The following is a 20,860-nucleotide window of genomic DNA, read 5'->3' on the forward strand; positions in this document are numbered from 1 at the left end:
GTTGCTTTTTTGGCCAATATCGGTTATATTGGAGTATTGAATGACGCCCAATTTGATAGGGACGTCCCCAAAACCCGATCTTTGGTTGCTAGTGCTCCTCGAGTGGTAGGCTTTTTGGACAAATATCTTCCATTGGATACTTGGACCAGATGCAGGCGCCGAGCTTGGGCTGACTAGGCGACAGCCAAGATGGGCATGTGAATTCCTTGGGTTGGTCTAACATTTTCGACTCAAAAGCCGGGTTGCATTGGCATGGCATATGCATATTTTCTCAATTTAGCACTCGCACTGGCATCACGAATAGACAAGAGCAAACAGGAGAAATTCCACCCTAGCATTCTTCACTCATTTTGCACAGCTTAAAATATGATGTGACTTGACTTTAGGCCATAGATCTTTCCAGTCCCGGGACGACGGCGGGGATGCCCTCTAAATGACTGGCGGGGGTCTTCTCATTCTTCTCATTGATATCGTCGGCGACCAACGCACGAGCCTCACGCTTCTCCGAGCCTCCTTCAGACTCGCCCGCCTCGACGAAATCTAAGCCTCCGAAGATCTTCTCCATCCGTTCCAGGGAAACACCCTTGGTCTCGGGAAGAATGAAGAAGACGGAAAGCTACGAATCAATCAGCATCACCAAGAATACAGGAATGCAGGATCAACTTACCCCGGCAAGCACATTGAGGCCAAATAGCAACCAGTAGCTCTTCCCCCCAACTTTAGCATTGAACGAAGGCCAGGACTCCGTCAGCAAGATAAGCCAACATGTTTGACCAAGCATTGACAAGCCAAACCCCTGGAAGACGATTCAGCATCTGTATTCTTCATTTGTCTGGCTATTTTTTTGACTTACCTTGTCTCGAACATGCTGAGGGAAGATTTCTGAAACAATCGCGGGAGCAATGGGGCCGTTGGACCAACAGTAAGTTAAGCCAACGATAAACAGCATAGCGACTTCCACGATAGCAGCGGCTCTGTTTCCATTCGAAGGAAACGCGGTGCAGAGAGAGGCCATGATCAAAAGTGCTATGGCTTGAATCGTAAAGCCAGCCATCAGAAGACTTCGCCGACCAAAACGATCCACAGTAAAAGTGTTCACCAGCACGATAAGCAATTGGAGACAGGACTGGATGCCATTTATAGCAAGTGCCTGTGAGCCAGCATCCCACCCAAGACTCTCATAGATGAGTGTGGCATACATAGTGAGTGAGGCAATGCCACCGACCTAGAGACATCAGCCTTTCTTCTCTGTGCTCTCAGTGTGGGACATACCTGCTGAAGACTTGCCGCATAGAACCCGTATGCAAGACGCTTTCGCATACTTTTGTCTTTGATCAGACCAATGTACCCTGGGTCATATCGACGGCGGAACTCATGAGAGGCAACCAATTCATGGAATTCAGTCCGAATACGCTCATCCGTAGGGGCGCCTGATCTTAGTCGGCTCAACGCCTGCATCGCTCGCTCGGGTGTCTCGGGGTACTTTTCCAGCATAAACCGGGGACTTTCGGGGTAAAAGAAAGAGACGAAGATAAAAGCAATTCCGATGGGAATTTGGATGATGTTTGATACCCGCCATGCGATATTATAAGGGTGCTTGTGGAAGGACATTCCATAGCCAGCCCAGAAGGCGATGAGCGTGCCCAGTTGATAGCCAAACTGGGACACGGTACCGACAAAACTGCCTCGAAGCCTGGTTGGTGCGCATTCCGCGACATAAAGATTGGTTGCGATATAGACACAGCCGAATCCCAGACCACTGCACACAGTTAGCTTTACATCGGGCTTCATATAGGGTAAGACTAATCAGGAGCTCACGTCAAAAGTCGACCCAGAATTAAAACCCCAAAGCTGTTTGGAACAACCTCGACAATTCTATCAGGTTAGTCTCGATGGTTCTTCGGTTATCTGTGGTGATTGCATACACTCCAATGATCATGATGCAGATAGAAATCCGCAAAGCCCAGAGGCGGCCTAGCCATCCAGCTAGCGTACCTCCAAGGTAGACTTGGGCCACACCTGTCCACCAAATTAGATATAATCGATCTGAAAAGTGTGCATAGAGACTTGCCGGTCATGGCCCAGGGTATGACAGCCACCAGCCCAGATTTCGCGGCATTGATCCCATAGTAATTGATGAACTGATCATCGGCCAGAATGACGGTCATGATACCGGCATCATAACCGTTGAAACAGGTCGAAAAGACCATGCCATATAGTAACAACGCCGCGAAGCTGAAAGAAAGATTAGCCCAATCCTGACACGTGATCAATATCTACACCTGCCGGTCATCCTTAGGAAGAAACGTCTCCACGATGCCCATTTTGGCCTGAGAAGAAATTATAAAAGTGAGAACGGAGCACAATCCCCTGCATTTTTGAGAGATGATCTTCCCTAGCTGGTATATATGCTAACCCGGAGCTTCGGGACCCCACATGAATGGTCTGGAGTGCATGCGGGATCCCCAGAACATGAGAGCTTAAGCGGGTTTTAAATGTGGGGTTGAAGGGGGTTGACAAGTGGATAAGCTTCTGTACCCCGGCTTGTGTTCGGCGGAGCAGCCCCCCACCGGAACTCCACCGGAGTCTTGCCTTTCGGACATCAGCATCCCGCTCGGAGTATACAGTATGTCCCGGAGTAGGGACCGGCGGAGAGAACACGGGTTTGGCACAAACTACCGGGCTCGCTAAAACTCCGATTTTGCATTCCAGGGCCTCCCCGATCCGAGGTATAAGGTTGGTCTGGTCGATCAAAAGCTTTTTTTCCTTTTTCATCTCTTCTTTAATTCGAAGAACCGGATTCCTTTGGGGCGTGAGCAATTATGGATTATCCACAAGAGAGCTTTGTTGCGACGACATTCGCCCCGAACTCATTTTGGGCTCGTCGACGTGAAGTGGTGCGGGTTCAAACCTTGCGGCACCAGCTTCATATGCTCAAAGAGACTGGCCGATATGAAGCATTCAAGTTAGATTGGCATCCTAGCTACTCGGTCCCTCCTACAGTCTATCCAATCCCCAATCACCAATTCTGGGATTCCGATGTGGCCAAGTGGATTGAAGGCGCTTGCTACTTACTCATGGACCAGTTCGACGCAGAAATTGATGCGGCTGTGAAAGAGCTGGTGAAGATGATTCGAGGAGCTCAGAAGCCAGATGGTTATCTCAATATCCATTACTCAGTGGTGGAACCCGGGAAACGCTTTACCAATTTGCGGGACATGCATGAATTGTAATGTTTCCTGGAGACCTTGTGCATACGCATTGATGACTTACAGAGAACATTCGTTATGTAGGTATAATGCAGGCCACCTTATTGAAGCAGCTCTCGCCCATCATCTTCTCTACAAGGATGATGAGCTGCTGTCCCCGATTCTCAAGTATGTGGATCTTCTAGCTGCTACTTTTGGTGCTCAGGAAGACCAAATTCCAGGCTATCCTGGCCACCCAGAGATTGAATTGGCCCTCCTGCGCCTGTACAAGGTATCAGGAAACCCAAAACATCTGCAGCTAGCTCGGTTCTTCATAGAAGAAAGAGGAAACCCAAAAGGTGGGAAAGAAGAATGCCATTTCTATGATGTTGAAGCAAAGGCTCGCGGTGAAAGTGAGCATGATTTACCCATGTATTTCCCTGCCGCAAGAAGTTATTGGTACCAGCAGGCCCATGTTCCGATTGTCAACCAAGAGACAATTGAAGGGCATTCTGTCCGTGCCATGTATCTCCTCACAGCTGTGGCAGATTTAGTTCGAGTTTGCCAGCCTAGCAGTGAAATTGGAACGAAGTTCCTACCAGCTGTCCATCGATTATGGTCCAACATGGTGGAAAAGAAGTCTTACGTGACGGGAGGCATCGGGGCCATGAAAAAGTGGGAAGGGTTTGGGATTGATTACTTTCTACCTCAAGGTACCGACGAAGGCGGATGTTATGCTGAAACTTGCGCCGCGATAGGAGTTATGATGCTTGCCGAGAGACTGTTGCAGGTATTTTTGCTTTAACCGTTTCGAATTGTATGGTCTCTAACACTCACGAAAATAGATTGAACTAGACAGTCACTATGCGGATATCATGGAGCTGTGTCTCTATAACGCAGTTCTGACAGGCATGAGCCTGGATGGAAAGGCCTTTACTTATGTCAACCAGCTCGCATCTTCAGATCAGGATATCTCAGAGCGCCATGAATGGTTTGAATGCGCTTGTTGTCCACCCAATGTCACTCGAACGTTAGGTTTCCTCGGTGGATATCTTTGGAGTCACATAGTGAAGGATCAGTGTGCTGTTGTCAACGTACATCTGTACTCCTCGGCGACGCTGCGTCTTACAGCCTCCTCATCCACCGTGAATATCACGCAGAAAACAGACTGGCCATGGAATGGTGATGTGGATTTTGGTTTTCATACTGATGGGCAGCCTTTTGGTCTGGAGTTACGACTGCGGATTCCGGGCTGGGCGAAATCTTGGAAGGTAGAATCCTCAATAACTTCAAGATGCCTGATACAATCTCGGAAGCTAATCGCCATGAATCAGGTCACTCCCTCTCCGGAGAAGCTAGATGTTCGTGATGGATATATCTTCCTGAGCACCGAGTGGCTACAAGAGAATTCGCATTTCCGCTTTTCTTGTCCTATGACACCACAGGTAGTCCGACCTAATCCCTTGACATTGCAACCCGTGGTCTATGTCAGACGGGGACCAATCGTTTATTGCGTTGAGGACGTTGATAACTCATGGGAATCGAATCATTTCAAGGTAACACAGCCCACATGTATGCAGAGAGACAAACACTGATAAGAAACACAGAAAACTCTGTTTGATCCTAGTGTATCCTTGCTGGAGGAATCACGGTCTCAGCCAGATTCTTATCTTGCTATTGTTGCCGTGGACGGGTTTGCGGGTGAGCTGGACACCTCGGACTGGACCAGGCAAATTGCGGCTGAGCCTCATACGGAAACTGTCAAAGAACGAAGGAACTTGTGTTTTATTCCTTACTATCTACGAGCCAATCGAGGTGGGAAGGGGCAGATGAGGGTTGGATTGAGGGCTGTCTAGTTGCGATATCTGTACATGAAGATCGAATCTATGGTGTACCTGTATAAATGTACGGAGCAATACAGTGCCCTCAAGGTCAGGCAACTTAGGCTTCATGATACTTTCATCCACCATTACTGGACCCTGGGGAAAGCTTTTGACCGACCCATCAAATTGCTCCGCTCTGTATAGCACTAGGAAGGCCCGGGGTCTGGGCATAGTCTGGGCATACTCTTGGCGGCCAGATTTTGTCCTCTTACTATCCTTTGCACTAATCTATGCACCCCTGGAAGACAACGCTAAGCCCAACGGAGGACTAGGCCCCTACGGACAGTCCCTGCCAAGCCCGCTCTAGTTTTCTCATTCTTTCGTTGGCCAGAAATGGGGGTTAACCGAGATTCCTTTAAGCCGCATTTAACTGCCCGAATCTTGGTATTGATCCTTTCGGGGTCCAGGGTCCCGGACTCTTCCGTATTGAACTAGACATGTTGCGCTTCTCCTGACTTGGCTCGAAAGAGAATCTTTTTGATTCCTTTTGAAATTAGCCAATGTACCTATACCTCTCAGGCTCTCACCATGTCGAGTGTTTCGGTCAATGGCGGATGGACCTTTACTAATGTCGGTCCTATGACCACAACTTTCACACCAGCTCCAACCTGCACCAACAACATATTTGTCGGTGACACTGGAGGTGTTCCTAACCTCCAATGGCCTGTGGACTGTGCGGCGGATTCCTTTTCGGGATGTACGCCGTCCAGTTCAGTGACGACTGCCACCACGAGAAACCTCAATTCAGCTTGGGAAATAAACTATTTTTCACCGGGTCTCTACTGTCCATCTGGGTGGGCGACAAAGGGTGCAATTTCACACGACAAATCCACCAGCCGTTCGTCAGGCATCCTGACAGAACACCGGGTGAACAGTGGTGACTGGGATAACCCCGCAACAATGCTAGCGAGAATCATGAAGCCGGGTGAGACGCTTGCGCTTTGCTGTCCAAGGTGAGATATATTTGCACTTTGGGGGAACCCACAACTGACAGCGTATAGCTCCATGACGGCCGACTTTTATATCACGGGATGCTATTCTGAGATTTCAAGCTACACTCCCACGGCAGCCTGCTATAAAGATGCTCCTGAAGAAGACTATGGCGATTATACCAAGACTTTCACCTATAATGCCCTCAAGATCACGGAATATTTCAATTTTCCTACAGGCAAGACCGAGCCCACCGAAACAGAAATCTTCGATCTAAATGGGTGGTCAAATCTAGTCGGTTTCTCCGCTGTTCCCATGGTTACTTTGGTGCATCACCAGTCTGACCTGGACGCGGCCAAAGCTATCACGGCTGTGACTACGGCCGCTGTTAGCCGCGGTAGCGAATCTGCTACTAGTTCTGCTACTAGTTCTGTTCCCAGCGCCAGCACCGACACAGAACCTGAGTCTGATGCTGCCACTTCCTCAAGTGCCGCCCGAAGGCTGAATCCAGTGGGGCCTGCCTGGGATGGGCTGGGTGTTGTCGTTGGAGCCTCAATTGCCGCTGCGGCGCTGGGGGCGTTGATTGTTTTTCCATGATTTATATGCTCCTGTCTCGGGACTGAATGTTTGTATTCATATGACTATGTAGTGATCATAGATAGTGGACTGGATCCGTTGTGAAATCCGTACCACTCACCTCTGAATCTGAATATCAGAATCCAATGGCCTTGATACCTTGAGGCGATAGCAAGATCACGTGCGCTCTTTATCACCGTTCCTTCCCAAAACGGCTAGCGTTTATCGGGCGTCGCAGCTTCTCCGCCGAGCTTCGTCACATCCACTTGTGCCGCTGTTGCGGATGGATAATCCCTGTGAAATCTTTGAAATCGTTCATTCTCAATTGCATATCTTGAAGCCCTGTTGGCATTAGAGAGAACCTTCATTTGACCCTCCAAACCCCGTTCTTGCATCCGTCCCCCACGTGTCTGATCCCACGGCCCTGTCGCAGACTCGTAGCCATGGCGACTCAGGCGGCGTTGATTGCCGATACGATTATCGGTATGAAGAGAGCATTGCGCAGGGAGCGTGATGGTATGTATCTTTTCCTCTGCAACCCTGTCAAATCATATCACTGACGTCCTGTCCCTCGCAGACTCTGGACCCGATGATCCTATCATGCAGCCCACGAACCGTGGGAATAAATTGAAAGCAAACGCGAAATATGTTCGTGAGGGAGCAATGGGCTACATCAATGCAGAGGAGTTTTACAGAGAGGTATGTTATTCGGTGGAGACGACCCCTCCGCGGGCATAATGTGGCGACTGGAACGACTCGAGGACTGACCTATACATTCTTTTTCGTGTCAATAGAAGGTCGAACATGCAGGCTACACACGCCATATTCTACAGCGCAATCCTATACGCTATGATTCAGAGGGTGATGAACTCGACGAGGAGGATGAAGATTCTGAGGCAGATACCGCGGCGGCCGAAGAGAACCCGTTTTCGGGGATTGCACTAGAAAGTGGGTGATCTCGTTCATGTTTTCGACCTAACTCTCGTCATATGCTTACCGATATGAACTATTTAGCGCTTTTATGTCCCTTGAAACACCCCTCCGAGCTCCCCACCCACCCCTCGCTGTCCCAAGCGTACACTTCGCAGGCCTTAGAACAGATGGCAGGAGCGGTTGAAGAGAAATTGCGCCAAGAGAAGGCTCTACTATGGCGCGCCAGGAATCTTCATCGTCAGTTCCTGGGTGACGCGGGATGGATGCCCTGCGGCGCTGTGGAAGCGCCCGAGGACCGTTACATCTTTGAGGCTAGAGCTGAAGACGAAGACCCCCACGGATCTACGGGACAACAAAAATCAAGTAGACTTGCAACTTCATCAGCCAATGGAGATGTCAACGGAGGCCCCGAGATCCCGTCTACGGTATCCAGAGAAGCACAGCCCACCCAGAATGGGACGGGGAGCGAGCCCCAGACCGCAGAAAACGATGTGGAGATGGCCGAAACTCCAGCTGGCTCTGGGGAACCAACAGCAAACATTGAAACAAAAGAACCCAATAAAGCGCTCAAATCAGAAGAGGCTGATGCTACGGTGAACGACCTTCCACCCCACCCCAAGGGTGCAGACGAGCTCCAGGGAAATGGAAACAATCTCGGCCAAGGCGGATATAGTGCCAATGACGAACCAGACGAAATGGACACCTCTAAAGATGGAGAGAAGATCGATGCTAAGGGAGCAAATGCGAACCTGAACGAAACCCATGATGAAACCGAGCCAGATGCTGAGATGCACGACGGCTCATCACCCGAGCCACCCCGACGTATGACGACCCGGGCTCGGGCCAATGCAGCGAACCCTCAAGATGAAAACCAATCTCCATCCTCGGAGACCGCTAGCGCCTTTCTCACCCCGCATCCACTTTTTCTTATTCCAGACAACGTTCGCCCGGATGCGAACTTTGGCCTCCCTGCCACCGAGGCAGAGGAAACTCGTCGTCTTCTCTGGTCCTACATCCAAAAACAGGAAGAGACGGTGCGGGGGTTCGAGAATATGCTCAACTCCTTGTTCCGCGCGTGCCACATGAAGGCCGATGTGCTTGAATGGTGCAAGGCGGAGGGCCACGTGGGTGAGATGAGCGATGGCGAGGATTGGTATGATCGTGAGAAATGGGGTCTGGCCGAAGGTGAAGATCTCAAAAAAGGAACCGACGAGGACGAAGTGGAAACGGTGGATGACAGTCGAACGACGGCCAAACGAGGTCGCGGACGACGGGCATAATGCAATCACCCTGATCTTTGCCACTATTTTGGTCTTTGTTTTCGGTTCCTTTTCAGTCTCATAGCGTGGTGTTGGTGGTATTCGGTCCATGCAGAATGACTGTTGTGCATTGGACCATGGTCGGTGTCAATATACCCCCTGGACAATGGATAATAAAATCTTGTCTCTTATTCCTTCTTGATTTTCTTTCATTTTAATATTTCTTCCGAGTTGTTCAAGCTGTCCCTGTTTTCTGCGCATATAGAGTTGTGTTGATACACTTCATCCAAGTCGTACAGAGGCAAATGACCTCAACGCCAGTTTCACTAAACACAATTGAAATACCGTAACATATACCAACATCTGAATGATGTCACCTGGATAGACGTGCCGATATCCGAGTGCCCCTCTGTTGGCTTAATGCCGCAATTCCGTAGATCGACGTTCGGCTCTGTTCGAAGCGCGAGCTCCGAGATGGTTCATCTATATGAAGGGTTCCTTGCAAAAGCTCCCACATAGAAGTGCACCCCATTTCTCGATCTTCCACTCCAATTATATCACATATCCACCATGTCGAAGATTGACGTTCACCACCACTTCTATCCTCCAGTTTTCACTGAAGGTGAAGCTCTTGTGTTCATAGCAAAACCAAACGCAAGACAACAAGACAGCAGCTAACAAGATCCCTAGCTCTCAAAAAAGCAGGTGGTGACCCATCAGGCTGGTTTATTCCCGACTGGTCTCTTCAAGCAGACCAGCAACTTGGCAGCGCAATTGGCAACGGCACCACCGTGCTTTCCATGACTGCTCCAGGTGCATGCATCGAGAAGGATGTAGCAGCAGCAGCTCATCTAGCGCGTGCGTCCAACGAATACGCCGCAGCCATCCGAGACGCACACCCAAAATCATATGGCTTTTTCGCTTCGTTGCCTTCCCTCTTGGACACCAAGGCATCTCTTGATGAAATCGAGTACAGTCTAGATGTTCTCGGAGCCGATGGGGTGCTTCTCTTCACCCGCTACGGCAAGGACAACCATTACCTCGGTCATCCGGATCTCAAACCCATTTGGGAACAGTTGAATCGGCGACAGGCAGTAGTCTTGGTGCACCCAACCCACGCCGTCGATACAAACACGGTGAACTCTCATCTTCCACAACCCATGTTCGATTACCCCCACGAGACCGGCCGTGCAGCCATGGATTTGATCACTAATGGTACGCTGCGTGCCTACCCCGAGATGAGAATTATTCTCTCCCATGCTGGCGGGACTCTGCCCTGGTTGATTAACCGTCCTGCTGCCCTGCTTCCACATACACCAATGGATATTGGTCTTTCCACGGAGGAGATCCTGGGCGAGGCCCGGAAGTTCTACTTTGATACTGCTTTGTCGGCTTCTCACGATATGCTGGATCTTTTGTATAAGATTGCGGACCCGACACATGTGCTTTTCGGTTGTGATTATCCGAATGCGCCTGTGCCCAGTATTCACTTGTTCAGAGAACAGTTTGAATCTTATCAACATCCGGAAGGAGACCATGAACAGGTCACAAGAGAGAATGCACTACGTATTCTTCCTCGGCTGAAGCAGCGGTTATCAGAATGATCCATGATTACAGTTAGAAGTCTGTTCCTGCATACCCAAGGACTTTGGGCATTACTTACTCCGTATATGAAGACAAAGTGGATTGACTACGTGATTTGAGATCGATGTAAGATACACGAATATGTTTGTTAGACCTGTGAGTGGTATTGACTTTCCCTCAAATGAACTTAATGCCACGATATATCTACTACCGGGGTATGTACTGTGCTAAGACGGGAGATGGATTGAGGCTTTGGCGCAATGGGTGGATGTCTTTGAGGTCGCGTGAGGGAAAAAGCTAAAGGGCTGTGGCAGCCCTGGTCGCCGGCATGCTCAGGCCATTGGGCGAAAGGAAATGTCTATCGTCTACTTTTTTTTCCACCATCGTTGAAGATTTGGATGTATCCGTGTGCTGGATCACTAACATTCCCCTCGGAGTGTAGCTTTTCAGGTGGATGGGGTTCAGGCTTTCATATCTCGTTCTGGCCGAGAAGCTGTCATGTGCGGATTGTGGATGTTGAAAGTCCCAGCCAACCCTATTGTACATGCACTGCATTTACTGCTTCTTGCCTCCCTGCTTCTTGGCACGCTCACGCTCACGCTTGGCATAAATCTCAGCAGTAAAGGGGCTAGGCAATCATTGATTAGCAAACTTACGTTCTCAAGGAGGTTTAAGAATCAGGACTTACTCCTCCCACTGTAGAGCGAACCAGTACAGCACAAAGACCTGGGCGGTCAACAACAGACCGGCCACACGACCCTTGTACAGAGCGACTCCCAAGAAGTTCATAGTACTTCCCCAGTACATCGGCGAACCAGTCACGTTGAATGGAAAACCAGTGACAGGGGCGTCCATCAGAATGCCGAAGTAGTCTCCCAGGTAAGTTCCAGTCACACCAAGGGCCCACATGCTAGACAGGACCAACACGGAGCCCACCGCAAACAGAATGCCACCGATAATAGGCTGGTGTACGGGGGCATAGAAAGGCTGCTCATCCAGAGCGACCTGGTATACATGATCACGTAATATACCCAGGGAGAAGATGGCGAAAGCGAGGGCATAACATCCCCTGTAAGCTCCCCCAAAAATGCGAGTCAGGACATGGTTGTTGTATTCTGGCGGTGTTAGCTGTGTACCAGTAGATGAGTCGTGTCATCAACTAACCTGCACGGGCAACGATGCTTTGAAAAAGGTCAGATCACGTTTGTCAGGTCATTCCAGGGCGGGCTATCACTTACTTCCAGAAGATGGGGTTGAAGGCAATCGTCGCCGCGGACACTGCAAGGGTCAGCTCCCGCATCACATGCAAAATGCGGAGAAAGCAATAACATTTCACATTACATACATAATAGCGAGGTGGACGACAAATCGATAATGTCGGTGAGAGCAGTCATGGTGCAGGTGCTTGAGGAAAGACAGACTTCCGGGTGGAGGGAATCGAGGTGCGTCAAAAGAGGGGGAAGGTGGAGGGAAAGAGCAGAAGCGGAAGATCGCAAGCTTAAGTAAACAAAAAGTGACGTTTTCTCCGCAGTCACGGGATTCCATCTGGCGATCATTTCGTCTTCTGCCCTTTCCTTTAACCTTTTCGGCTTCGATTCGACATCGGGATCAGTCTCACTGCTCTCTCCCGGTTCACGTCTAAGGCCGCCCTATCCTTCATCCCGTTCAATGTTCAGTCAAACCCTCCCCTCTTGATTTGCGGCGACTTGCCGTCATGAGAGGTGGAGCTCTTGTGCGTGTTTGGGGAGAATGGCCCTTCAACGTCGAGACCTACTCTTAGCCGGTATCGGTGGATTTATTGCCTGGGGTCTGGTCGTACGCTGGCTACCGATTCTCCGTTATCTGGGATGGGCACTAGCACTAGGGGCTACACTGTCTTTAGCCAGCTTTCTGGCTCTGGTGCTTTTGACGACGCGAAACCAAAGCGAACCCTCCCACACCCTGAAAGAGGTCTCTGTCGCATTTATCAAACCCAATAACTGGCGCAAAGAGCTTTTTAATGCGCGGAAGACCACACGATACCGACCGCGACCCCTCTATCCAGAGTCTTTCGTGGTGTCTGAGGGAATTGACGAACTGCTATCTCTTGTGACTCGGGATTTTGTCTCATCCTGGTACCAAAATATTAGCCCAAGCCCTATATTTGCAAATGAAGTCGATAAAATCATTCGCGTTGCCCTGGAGAATTTCCGAGATAGATTACTCGCAGAGGACCTGATTTCACTGATCGTGTCCCGCATATTTCCAATTTTAACCTCCCACCTCAAAGAGTTCGATATTGCCGAGCGCTCTGTTCGTGGACGCAACCTCAGTCGAAACGTGACGGAGTCTGAGGAGCTGGACTTAGCGATTGCCAATAAGTTCCGCGAGGGCCGCCTGCATCCGGCAGTCGGTCTATCCTCGGTCGACCAGAAAACCCTCCAACAAGAGTATCTCCGGAAGATTACCGTGGGGTTTCTTCCTCAGCTGTTCCCGGAGAGTGCGCTTAAGAGCAGGGCCGTTTCTGTTTTGATTCGTGAAATCATATCATGTGCAGTCCTTCTTCCAGCCGTGACGGCGTTGTCTGATCCTGACACGTGGAATCAGCTGATGGAGGCCTATGGACGCTCGGCTTTGCAAGATCGGAAAACCGTGCGCAAACTACGGGCTGCGCTCGATGAGCATGCTTCCCCTGCCCCCAAGTCGAAACGGGGGCAACCCTTCCCCAAACTTTCGGCAAATGACTCTGAAAGAGCCTTTGAGCGCTTTGTTCGAGCTATACGACATTGCAATAATCTATCTGATGCCCGTCGGTTTCGAGCGCTAGTTTCTAGCCAATTAAAGAGAGAGAGCATGGTGGATGGACAAGATCAGGTCTACCTCAGACGCCTAGAAACAGGCAAAAGGGTTCTGGATCAAAAAGTAGCCAAGCTTGCTGTACCAGGAGAGTCTTCTCATATGCCTCCTGTGACAGCGAGACATGCTCGGCATGGTAGCTCCTCCACAGCTCACGAGTCTTCCCTGGTAGATGTGCTACACAATGCGGCTGGCTTATCTTATTTCATGGAGTTCATGGACCGTCAAAATTTAATGCCCTTGGTTCAGTTCTGGATAGTGGTTGATGGATTTCGAAATCCGCTGGAAGATGACTTTGGAGACGAGACAGAGTTAGCCTCGGTAACATGGACGACGGCCGATAGGAATGATTTAGCGCTTCTTAGTGAAACGTATCTCACTAAGCCAGAGCTCAATGTCTCCGACGAATCGCGTCGAGTAGTGAAGGCATTTCTAAGTGCAGGAAAGCGAGCAACTCCAGAGCAGTACCGCAAGGCTCGGACTGTGGTCTTGACCACCCAGTCAGCTGTGTTGGAACATATGAAGAATGCTTACTATCCCAAGTTCAAGGAATCAGACTTGTACTGGAAATATCTTGCGTCGGATGAGGCTTCGGGCGCTCAACAGCCGCCGGCCCCTCCATCTCCGCCAGCAGCCACTCTTGAGCCTCGAGAGAGGCGACCTCTCCCTCCTATTACAGCTCGCACGATCTCACAGCCGGCTAGCAAGCCGGCTAAGGACCTTCGTAGGGCTGCTGTTTCATCAAGTGATGTGCGAAGCATGGGCAAGCTCTTTGACGATGAAGATTCACCACGACGATCCATAGATTCGGAACGGTCGGCACCTCTTTTCGACGACGATTATGATACCGATCAGCTTGCCATGTCCACCAACAGTCTAGGAAAGGACTCACAGAATGGCGACAACGATGCAAGCCAAAATCATGTGCTCGAAACCATGGAGGCCGCTCTCAATGACATTATCATCAACGAGCCCAATAATCCAAGAGTGGAGGACCTCAAGGGCAGTGATCTCTCCTCATCTTCTCTTTTTGGCGGAAACCATGCAGAACCCTCCACGCGGGGCTCATCTGAAACCCCGCGTGTTGACGGGCGCATCAATGAAAAGGCAAAGAAAAGCATCGCCTCACTGGGTCTCGTTGACCATGCATCGCGACTTGGTGTATTTGACGACGATCTTTTCCCGGACCAGCAGAAATTCATCGAGGATGAGTATGAAGAACCAGTGGGCGGGGAAGATAAGGACCCAGCAGACGAAGTCCATGAAGCTGCTCCTGGCGATCTTGGACTTACCGAAGCGATTGAGGTCTTGACGACCGAAATCGACAAACTGACCGCGCAAGATTCCGTGGTCGAGGCGTTGACCCGAAAGGCCGAACTCACGAATAACACGGCTGAATTGAGAATTCTGCGCAAGTCCAAAGCTAGCATTGAACGTGAAGTCCACCGCAAAGAGATGCAGCGGCAGCAGTATATTATCCAAGAAAGTGATAACAGTCTCTACGGCCGGTCTACAGTCCGCATCAAATCCATCATGGTGGGCAAGGAGGAGGATGGCCGGGAATTCGCCATGTGTAAGACATTTCTTCCTTCTTTCGTTTCGTGTGGCTAACAATTGCAGACGTTATCGAAGTCCAACGAAATGCCGGTGAGCAGATGCCTGCCGCATCCTGGGCGGTTCCTCGTCGCTATAGTGAATTTCACGAACTTCATCAGAAGCTGCGCATGAACTATCCCTCAGTGCGACACCTGGAATTCCCTCGGCGACGTGTGGTCATGAAGCTCCAAAAGGAATTTCTTCAAAAAAGGCGCCAAGCTCTAGAGGGATATCTTCAAAAGTTGCTTCATCTACCCGAGGTATGCCGTAGTCGTGACTTGCGAGCCTTTCTCTCTCAAAGAGCAATATTACCGAGGGAAGACTCCCGCAGTAGCGAGGGTGATACTAAGGACCTTGTCACGCGGATCTACAATTCCGTCGCTGATGGAATGGATGATTTCCTTGGCAACTTTGGCGTCCTCGATCAATTATCCACGGCCGGCCAGAATCTCATTTCGGCCGCGACGAACCAGGTGAACATCAACGCCAGCACCGCCAACGATCCCGCCCTCGCCACTGAAGATGCTGTCACCACCGCCGAGGCTGAAGCGGAGCTGAACGCATTTGAGGATCGTGAACTCGAGCCCTTTATCAAACCCATCTGCGATCTCTTCCTCGAAGCCTTTGAGTTGAACCGCGGAAACAACTGGCTGCGCGGTCGCGCCGTTGTGGTCGTGCTGCATCAGCTGCTTGGTGGTACGATCGAGCGCAAGGTCCGGGACAGTGCCCGTTCCTTGTTCCAGGACGACTCCATGATGCGATACCTTGCTATCGCTCGCGATTCCCTCTGGCCCGGTGGTGTCTTGCGCAAATTCCTGCCGCGATCCATGGCCGATCGGCACAAAAGCCGCACGGAGGCCACCGTCGTCCTGGCGACTCTCATCCCCGATCTGGCAGCCAATGTTGTCGGTCGCGCCAATGCTCAAGCTGCTTCGCGCCGTCTCTTCGCTACCTTGAATAATAAACCTCTCAACACCCACCTGGCCTTCACTCTCCTCGACGAGATTGTCCTTGCCCTCTTCGGCAATCGGGAGCCCAGTCGTCTCCGCTAATCTCTGCCCTCTTCCAAGAATTACTCATGACATTTTGATCTAGCGAACGTCTTGTTTCTGCTCGTCTATCCACATTACCCCTCTGTCTATCACCAATTGCTTTTGAGTTTTTCTGTACATACCAATAATAGTGGCGCCTGGTGCCCGATACATAATGATGACACTCCATATTCGGTTTACCACAGTGATGCCAATCAATCGGTGGTTTTTTTTTTCTTTTCTTTTGGGGGCGTGTACAGTAAGCCGCTAGGATCAGGAAAAGGTGCTAAGACGCGGGTTGTGGGCCCCAGTGGATCCACTATGCTTAGCGCAACGCTCATTCCCGACGTCGAGCATTCTAGTCGGTAGCAACTACTCCACTTTCAAAAACATGGGTGACCCATTGGAAAATTAGTTGGATTATCTGAGTGAACTAAAAATGAATGAAAAGATGCAGGAGATTTCTCCGATCATCGGGTCTCACCCAGGTCAAGGAACATTCGGAGTCAAGCCGCGAATGATCAGGGGAGTGCAGGAAGAGAACGCAGACAGATCCATGACCATACAAGGAGAATAGATAAAACAATAAAGATCAGATCAAAAACAGCAGTCTCAGCCCGCGCCCTCTTAATTCTTGTTTCTACGCCCCAGAACCAGGAGAAACGCATTGCAGAAGTCGGGATCCCGTGGGATAAGATAAAGGCTAACCGTGAGATCATAAGGGCAATAGAAACAGATGGCTGAAGAGGGAGTTGACCCTTGTCGTTTCAGATAAGGAGGGAAACATCAAATGATAGGAAATCAAGACGAGGGAAGTGTCATCGGCACTGGGGATCGAGTTGGATCGATCTACTCTTCGTCCTTCTTCTTCTTCTTGGATTTCTTGCCACTCTCATTTTGATGTGGTGCAGTGTTCTTGTCGGTTTGGTGCACAATGAACCGTGTCCAGCACTCTTCCTTGTCCCACTCGAAGCCAGCGAGGAAGGGTTTCTCTAACTCATCATCGGCCTGGGTAAAGTTCCAGTCAGTGGTTGTTCACGAAGAATGCGGAGGGTAGAGAACAGACCTTCTTCTTGAACTGTTTGTGGATTGCTTCTAGTGCGTCCTTGATTGTGACGCCCTTTAGGTTGCGGGCGGTGACCTCTAGGCCCAAGGGGAAGTGTAAGTCAATCTTCTTGACGGGAGGATTTGTAAGTTTGAGCTTGAGGATGTCCTTGTCCTCGATGGTGTTTGGTGAAGTGTTGAGTCTCCTTGGGGGAATGTTAGTGAGTAGAACAGTTGTCACACAAGGAGACCACTGACCATCCAGTCTTCTGGGTCTCGATGGGCAGGGTGATCTCAATCTTTTGCTCCTCTATCAAGATGCATCAGTGGAGATGTCCGTGAGTGATTTCTTACCAGACTTACCTAGGTCCTTGATGTTCCAGACATCATCGGCTTGAGATGAGAGTCGCCTGGATTTCTTCTCTTTCTTGACTTCCGTTTCTGTTGGGGCCAGTGGCTTTTCGTCTTGTATGGACAAGCCAGCGATGGCAGAATCGACCTTGGTGAGTGGAACAGACATGATTGATAATTTGAGATCAGTGAGGATGATGGGAAGGAAGAGGATTGAAAAAGGAAGAGAAAGAAGAAGAGGGGGAAGAGCAGGTGACCTGGAGAGCGGGGGTTTACAAGTCAAGGATGTCATTCCGTATATACTGGGCGCTGTACTTCTAGGACCAGCTGCACTTCTTCCGCTACTATCCTCTTCATCGGCTTCTCATCTCAATCTCAACCTCTTCGTCCTTGTACAACTACTGGAATTACACTGAATAGCTTCATTTCCCCCATGACCCAAGTCAACAATTCCAACGGAAATGATTCGTATTTGCCTCTTGTACACGGCATCCCCGGATCACACGAGCAACTGACATCAGGGGGCGGGAGTGGGCCAATCTGGGTGCTGCACCCCGCATTCTACTCCACCCAGCTTTATTTCTGCGTCCATTCCACCATCCCATTGTCCAGAGGGAGCATCAGACCCGATGAAAGAGTGGAATTTGTAGCAAAATCATTAAAACAAGTGATTCTCAGGGACTCAATTCCTCGTCAATCGATGATGGAGCTCACATTGTGATTCATGCGTGAAACACACTCGAGGCCAGTCTGGACGGATCACCTGACATCATCAGCCCATTTTTGAGAACCTTTTGCAACATGCCATTCCGGGTTCCTACGTCTCTCTAGCGGGAATGACAAGGACTTCAGATCGACCGTTCCTTCACTTCCGAGCTCATTCCACCGAGCTGCTGATCGTCTGATGGGCCCGGGTGCCGGGTGGATCCTCCGTTCCCCACATCGGGCCCAAGCCACATAACTACCGCACATATAGCTCTTGCTCTGCAGTCTTCACCTTACGCAATCGCAACGAATAGCGATCTTCTGGTTTCTTTATCAACTATGCAGAGTATCCCGGAGTAGATCAACCAACCCCAAATTAGAACCACAAAGGGCGGCACGACACAGCAGCGCATAACAGAGTCCAACAGGTCACAAGGATCATGATCAGCCACTGGGTAGCAATGGGACGATGGCAGAATGAAGTGAGGTGCATGCCACAGCTAGATGGGGATATTGGAATTGCCTTGGCCATTGTTGTGGTACCAACCATCTTAGTTACTTCGTGGAAGGTATTGCAAATTCTAATTAGTTACCGGTTGACCTAGGGAGGAAGAACTGTCTCCTGATTGACTATTCGACGCCTTTCATAGTGGGCTCACTTGAGCAGCAACTCAGTTGTACCTACTTATTAGTAATATGGAATATCTGATCAGTGGCTACCGATTGTCCCGACTCTGAATTACAGACACAATACGATCCTATCGTTCTCAATCGTCCTCAATCAATTATATCCGTGCTCCAGACTACTAATCCACTTATGAGCAGTCCATAGCTATGGCGTTCTCAGGGGAGACAGCATCAATGCTTCCAAGTTTATAAATATATATCTGCACCTGTCAACTTCAGCTCGCGCGACCCTTAAAATATTGGACCCTTGGATCACGACAAAATGACCCAGCTCCTTACTCCCACCACTACTCAACATGCTACGATTGCTAACTGTTATGTAATCGACAATATTCTCAGCCTCCTTGGCATATCATCCAACTTGAGTGAGATTTAAGATCTGACATGCGGACAGTATACTACCTAGCAAGCACATGGTGCAGCCATTCTCAATAGAGATAATGGACCAGGATTTAGGCTATAACTATAGGACTACAGAATTATCACTTCTATTCTGAACGCAATTCCATTCCTTTTGAATATATTTTTGTTCAGTTGACCCCATTGTTGAATTCCAAGCTCTTGGACTCGAAGGCGGTCAGAACTATTTTTCTGCCGCCGCATCACGCATCTCCATCAACTTCCAGATCCGCGCAGTCACTTTTTCCAGCTCTCTCCACGCTGCTCCCAGCACCCTTTCTATCTCGTTCTACACCACCTCCTTTCACCTGGAGCTCAGTGGCCGTGAAAAGGGCAGAACCTTCGCATTTTCATCCACCCGATCTTCGACCCCTCTCAACACTCATAAGAGCTCTCTTTCGCGTGCCCTGCTCAATGTCTCTCTTTGGTGCTCCCGCTGCGGCGGCGACCACAGCCGGACAGACCAATACCACTGGCGACATTTCCAAAGATGTCACCCTCAACCAGCCCCCGGAGGATAGTATCTCGGATATGCGATTTTCGCCCACCAGTGAACATCTCGCTGTCGCATCCTGGGACAACAAGGTCCGAATTTATGAAATCAGCCCCACCGGCCAGAGTGAAGGAAAGGCGATATTGAACGCAGATGCGCCTGTTTTGAACTGTTGCTGGTCTCCGGTAGGTCTTTTCTTTCCCCAGTCCTCGCATATAGTAAGCTAACGTTACTGCCGTTCTCAAGGATGGATCCAAAGTGGTCGGTGCAGGTGCAGACAACATGGCCAAGCTCCTCGACCTTGGCTCCGGCACCACTACCCCCGTTGCGAAACACGATGGTCCAATTCGCGCCTGTCATATGTTCCCCAACCCACAAGGCGGATCACCGCTTTTGGTGACAGGCTCATGGGACAAGACTGTTAAATACTGGGATTTGCGGCAACAAACCCCTATCGCCAATATTGATTGCCAGGAGCGCGTGTATACAATGGATGTCAAGAACAAGCTGCTGGTGATCGGCACAGCTGACCGCTACATCAACATCGTCAACCTCGACCAGCCAACCAAATTCTACAAGACCATGCAATCCCCCCTCAAGTGGCAGACGCGGGTAGTCAGCTGCTTTGCTGATGCCTCTGGTTTTGCCGTTGGCAGTATTGAGGGCCGTTGTGCCATTCAGTATGTTGAGGAGAAGGATTCCGCCTCCAACTTCTCCTTCAAATGCCACCGAGAAACACCTGCCAACAGCCGCGACACCTGCAACATCTACTCCGTCAACTCCATCTGCTTCCACCCCGTCCACGGAACCTTTAGTACTGCCGGTAGCGACGGCACCTTCCACTTCTGGGACAAGGATGCCAAGCACCGTCTCAAGGGTTACCCGGCCGTTGGTGGTCCTATCTCCAGCACCGCCTTTAGCCGTGATGGAAATATCTTCGCTTACGCTGTCAGCTACGACTGGAGCAAGGGTTACTCGGCCAACACCCAGCAGACTCCTAACAAGGTCATGCTGCACCCCGTGGGACCGGAGGAGACCAAGCCTCGACCAAACCCTCGGAAGCGGTGATCGAGGTTGCAAGCAAAGAGAAAAGGGCTGGATTTGCTTTCCGCGTCGTGGGAGCGACTGGCGCTATGAGCATTTAATGAAACTTTATCATATCGGCGTGTATTTTTTTTAAGACAACTGCGAATGGGAATCTTTGAAAACTGATTTACTATCCTATGTAGTCCTGCTACAGTTCAATTTTTGACGTCTTGGCTTTGAAGATGGATAGAAATAGAAATAGTAGCACCAAACCTTCGCATCAGGACTTTGACCCGTAAGATTTATTGGGTCCTTTTACGTTGTAGACCCTACGGATTGA

The 20,860-nt window shown here is 50.1% G+C and overlaps 9 protein-coding genes across 9 annotated transcripts; 6 read left to right on the forward strand and 3 right to left on the reverse strand.

Moving 5' to 3' along the window:
* Positions 1 to 382: 382 nt before the first annotated feature.
* On the reverse strand, positions 383 to 2,324 carry N7484_000158 (uncharacterized protein; the record flags this gene model as incomplete). The annotated part of the gene is made up of 7 exons (XM_057110579.1): positions 383 to 616; positions 668 to 796; positions 854 to 1,225; positions 1,273 to 1,759; positions 1,819 to 1,875; positions 1,996 to 2,235; positions 2,281 to 2,324. The coding sequence occupies 7 exons, from the start codon at positions 2,322 to 2,324 to the stop codon at positions 383 to 385; spliced, it is 1,563 nt and encodes a 520-aa protein (XP_056977805.1).
* Positions 2,325 to 2,822: 498 nt separating this feature from the next.
* On the forward strand, positions 2,823 to 4,783 carry N7484_000159 (glycoside hydrolase family 127 protein; the record flags this gene model as incomplete). Its single annotated transcript, XM_057110580.1, has 3 exons — positions 2,823 to 3,229; positions 3,294 to 3,978; positions 4,034 to 4,783. The coding sequence occupies 3 exons, from the start codon at positions 2,823 to 2,825 to the stop codon at positions 4,781 to 4,783; spliced, it is 1,842 nt and encodes a 613-aa protein (XP_056977806.1).
* An 816-nt stretch (positions 4,784 to 5,599) lies between these two features.
* Positions 5,600 to 6,598, forward strand: N7484_000160 (uncharacterized protein; the record flags this gene model as incomplete). Its single annotated transcript, XM_057110581.1, has 2 exons — positions 5,600 to 6,024; positions 6,073 to 6,598. The coding sequence occupies 2 exons, from the start codon at positions 5,600 to 5,602 to the stop codon at positions 6,596 to 6,598; spliced, it is 951 nt and encodes a 316-aa protein (XP_056977807.1).
* Positions 6,599 to 7,011: 413 nt separating this feature from the next.
* Positions 7,012 to 8,790, forward strand: N7484_000161 (RXT2 domain-containing protein; the record flags this gene model as incomplete). The annotated part of the gene is made up of 4 exons (XM_057110582.1): positions 7,012 to 7,093; positions 7,155 to 7,276; positions 7,372 to 7,525; positions 7,592 to 8,790. Coding segments are annotated over 4 exons (1,557 nt in total), but the record flags the coding sequence as incomplete, so codon positions are not given.
* Positions 8,791 to 9,339: 549 nt separating this feature from the next.
* Positions 9,340 to 10,373, forward strand: N7484_000162 (amidohydrolase family protein; the record flags this gene model as incomplete). Its single annotated transcript, XM_057110583.1, has 2 exons — positions 9,340 to 9,391; positions 9,460 to 10,373. 2 exons carry the CDS (start codon positions 9,340 to 9,342, stop codon positions 10,371 to 10,373), a joined length of 966 nt encoding a protein of 321 aa, XP_056977809.1.
* Positions 10,374 to 10,908: 535 nt separating this feature from the next.
* Positions 10,909 to 11,747, reverse strand: N7484_000163 (bifunctional phosphatidyl-N-methylethanolamine N-methyltransferase/phosphatidyl-N-dimethylethanolamine N-methyltransferase; the record flags this gene model as incomplete). The annotated part of the gene is made up of 5 exons (XM_057110584.1): positions 10,909 to 10,981; positions 11,042 to 11,468; positions 11,518 to 11,534; positions 11,592 to 11,631; positions 11,699 to 11,747. The coding sequence occupies 5 exons, from the start codon at positions 11,745 to 11,747 to the stop codon at positions 10,909 to 10,911; spliced, it is 606 nt and encodes a 201-aa protein (XP_056977810.1).
* A 355-nt stretch (positions 11,748 to 12,102) lies between these two features.
* On the forward strand, positions 12,103 to 15,836 carry rgsC (putative intermediate filament protein (Mdm1); the record flags this gene model as incomplete). The annotated part of the gene is made up of 2 exons (XM_057110585.1): positions 12,103 to 14,761; positions 14,809 to 15,836. 2 exons carry the CDS (start codon positions 12,103 to 12,105, stop codon positions 15,834 to 15,836), a joined length of 3,687 nt encoding a protein of 1,228 aa, XP_056977811.1.
* Positions 15,837 to 16,664: 828 nt separating this feature from the next.
* N7484_000165 (uncharacterized protein) lies at positions 16,665 to 17,379 on the reverse strand (the record flags this gene model as incomplete). The annotated part of the gene is made up of 4 exons (XM_057110586.1): positions 16,665 to 16,823; positions 16,882 to 17,065; positions 17,118 to 17,169; positions 17,223 to 17,379. 4 exons carry the CDS (start codon positions 17,377 to 17,379, stop codon positions 16,665 to 16,667), a joined length of 552 nt encoding a protein of 183 aa, XP_056977812.1.
* Positions 17,380 to 19,415: 2,036 nt separating this feature from the next.
* Positions 19,416 to 20,562, forward strand: sonA (putative nuclear pore complex protein (SonA); the record flags this gene model as incomplete). Its single annotated transcript, XM_057110587.1, has 2 exons — positions 19,416 to 19,679; positions 19,741 to 20,562. The coding sequence occupies 2 exons, from the start codon at positions 19,416 to 19,418 to the stop codon at positions 20,560 to 20,562; spliced, it is 1,086 nt and encodes a 361-aa protein (XP_056977813.1).
* Between the last annotated feature and the right edge of the window lie 298 nt (positions 20,563 to 20,860).

Source organism: Penicillium longicatenatum (assembly GCF_028827895.1).
Source record: "Penicillium longicatenatum strain IBT 33135 chromosome Unknown contig_11_segment0_segment0, whole genome shotgun sequence".
Classification (NCBI taxonomy): Eukaryota; Fungi; Ascomycota; class Eurotiomycetes; order Eurotiales; family Aspergillaceae; genus Penicillium; species Penicillium longicatenatum.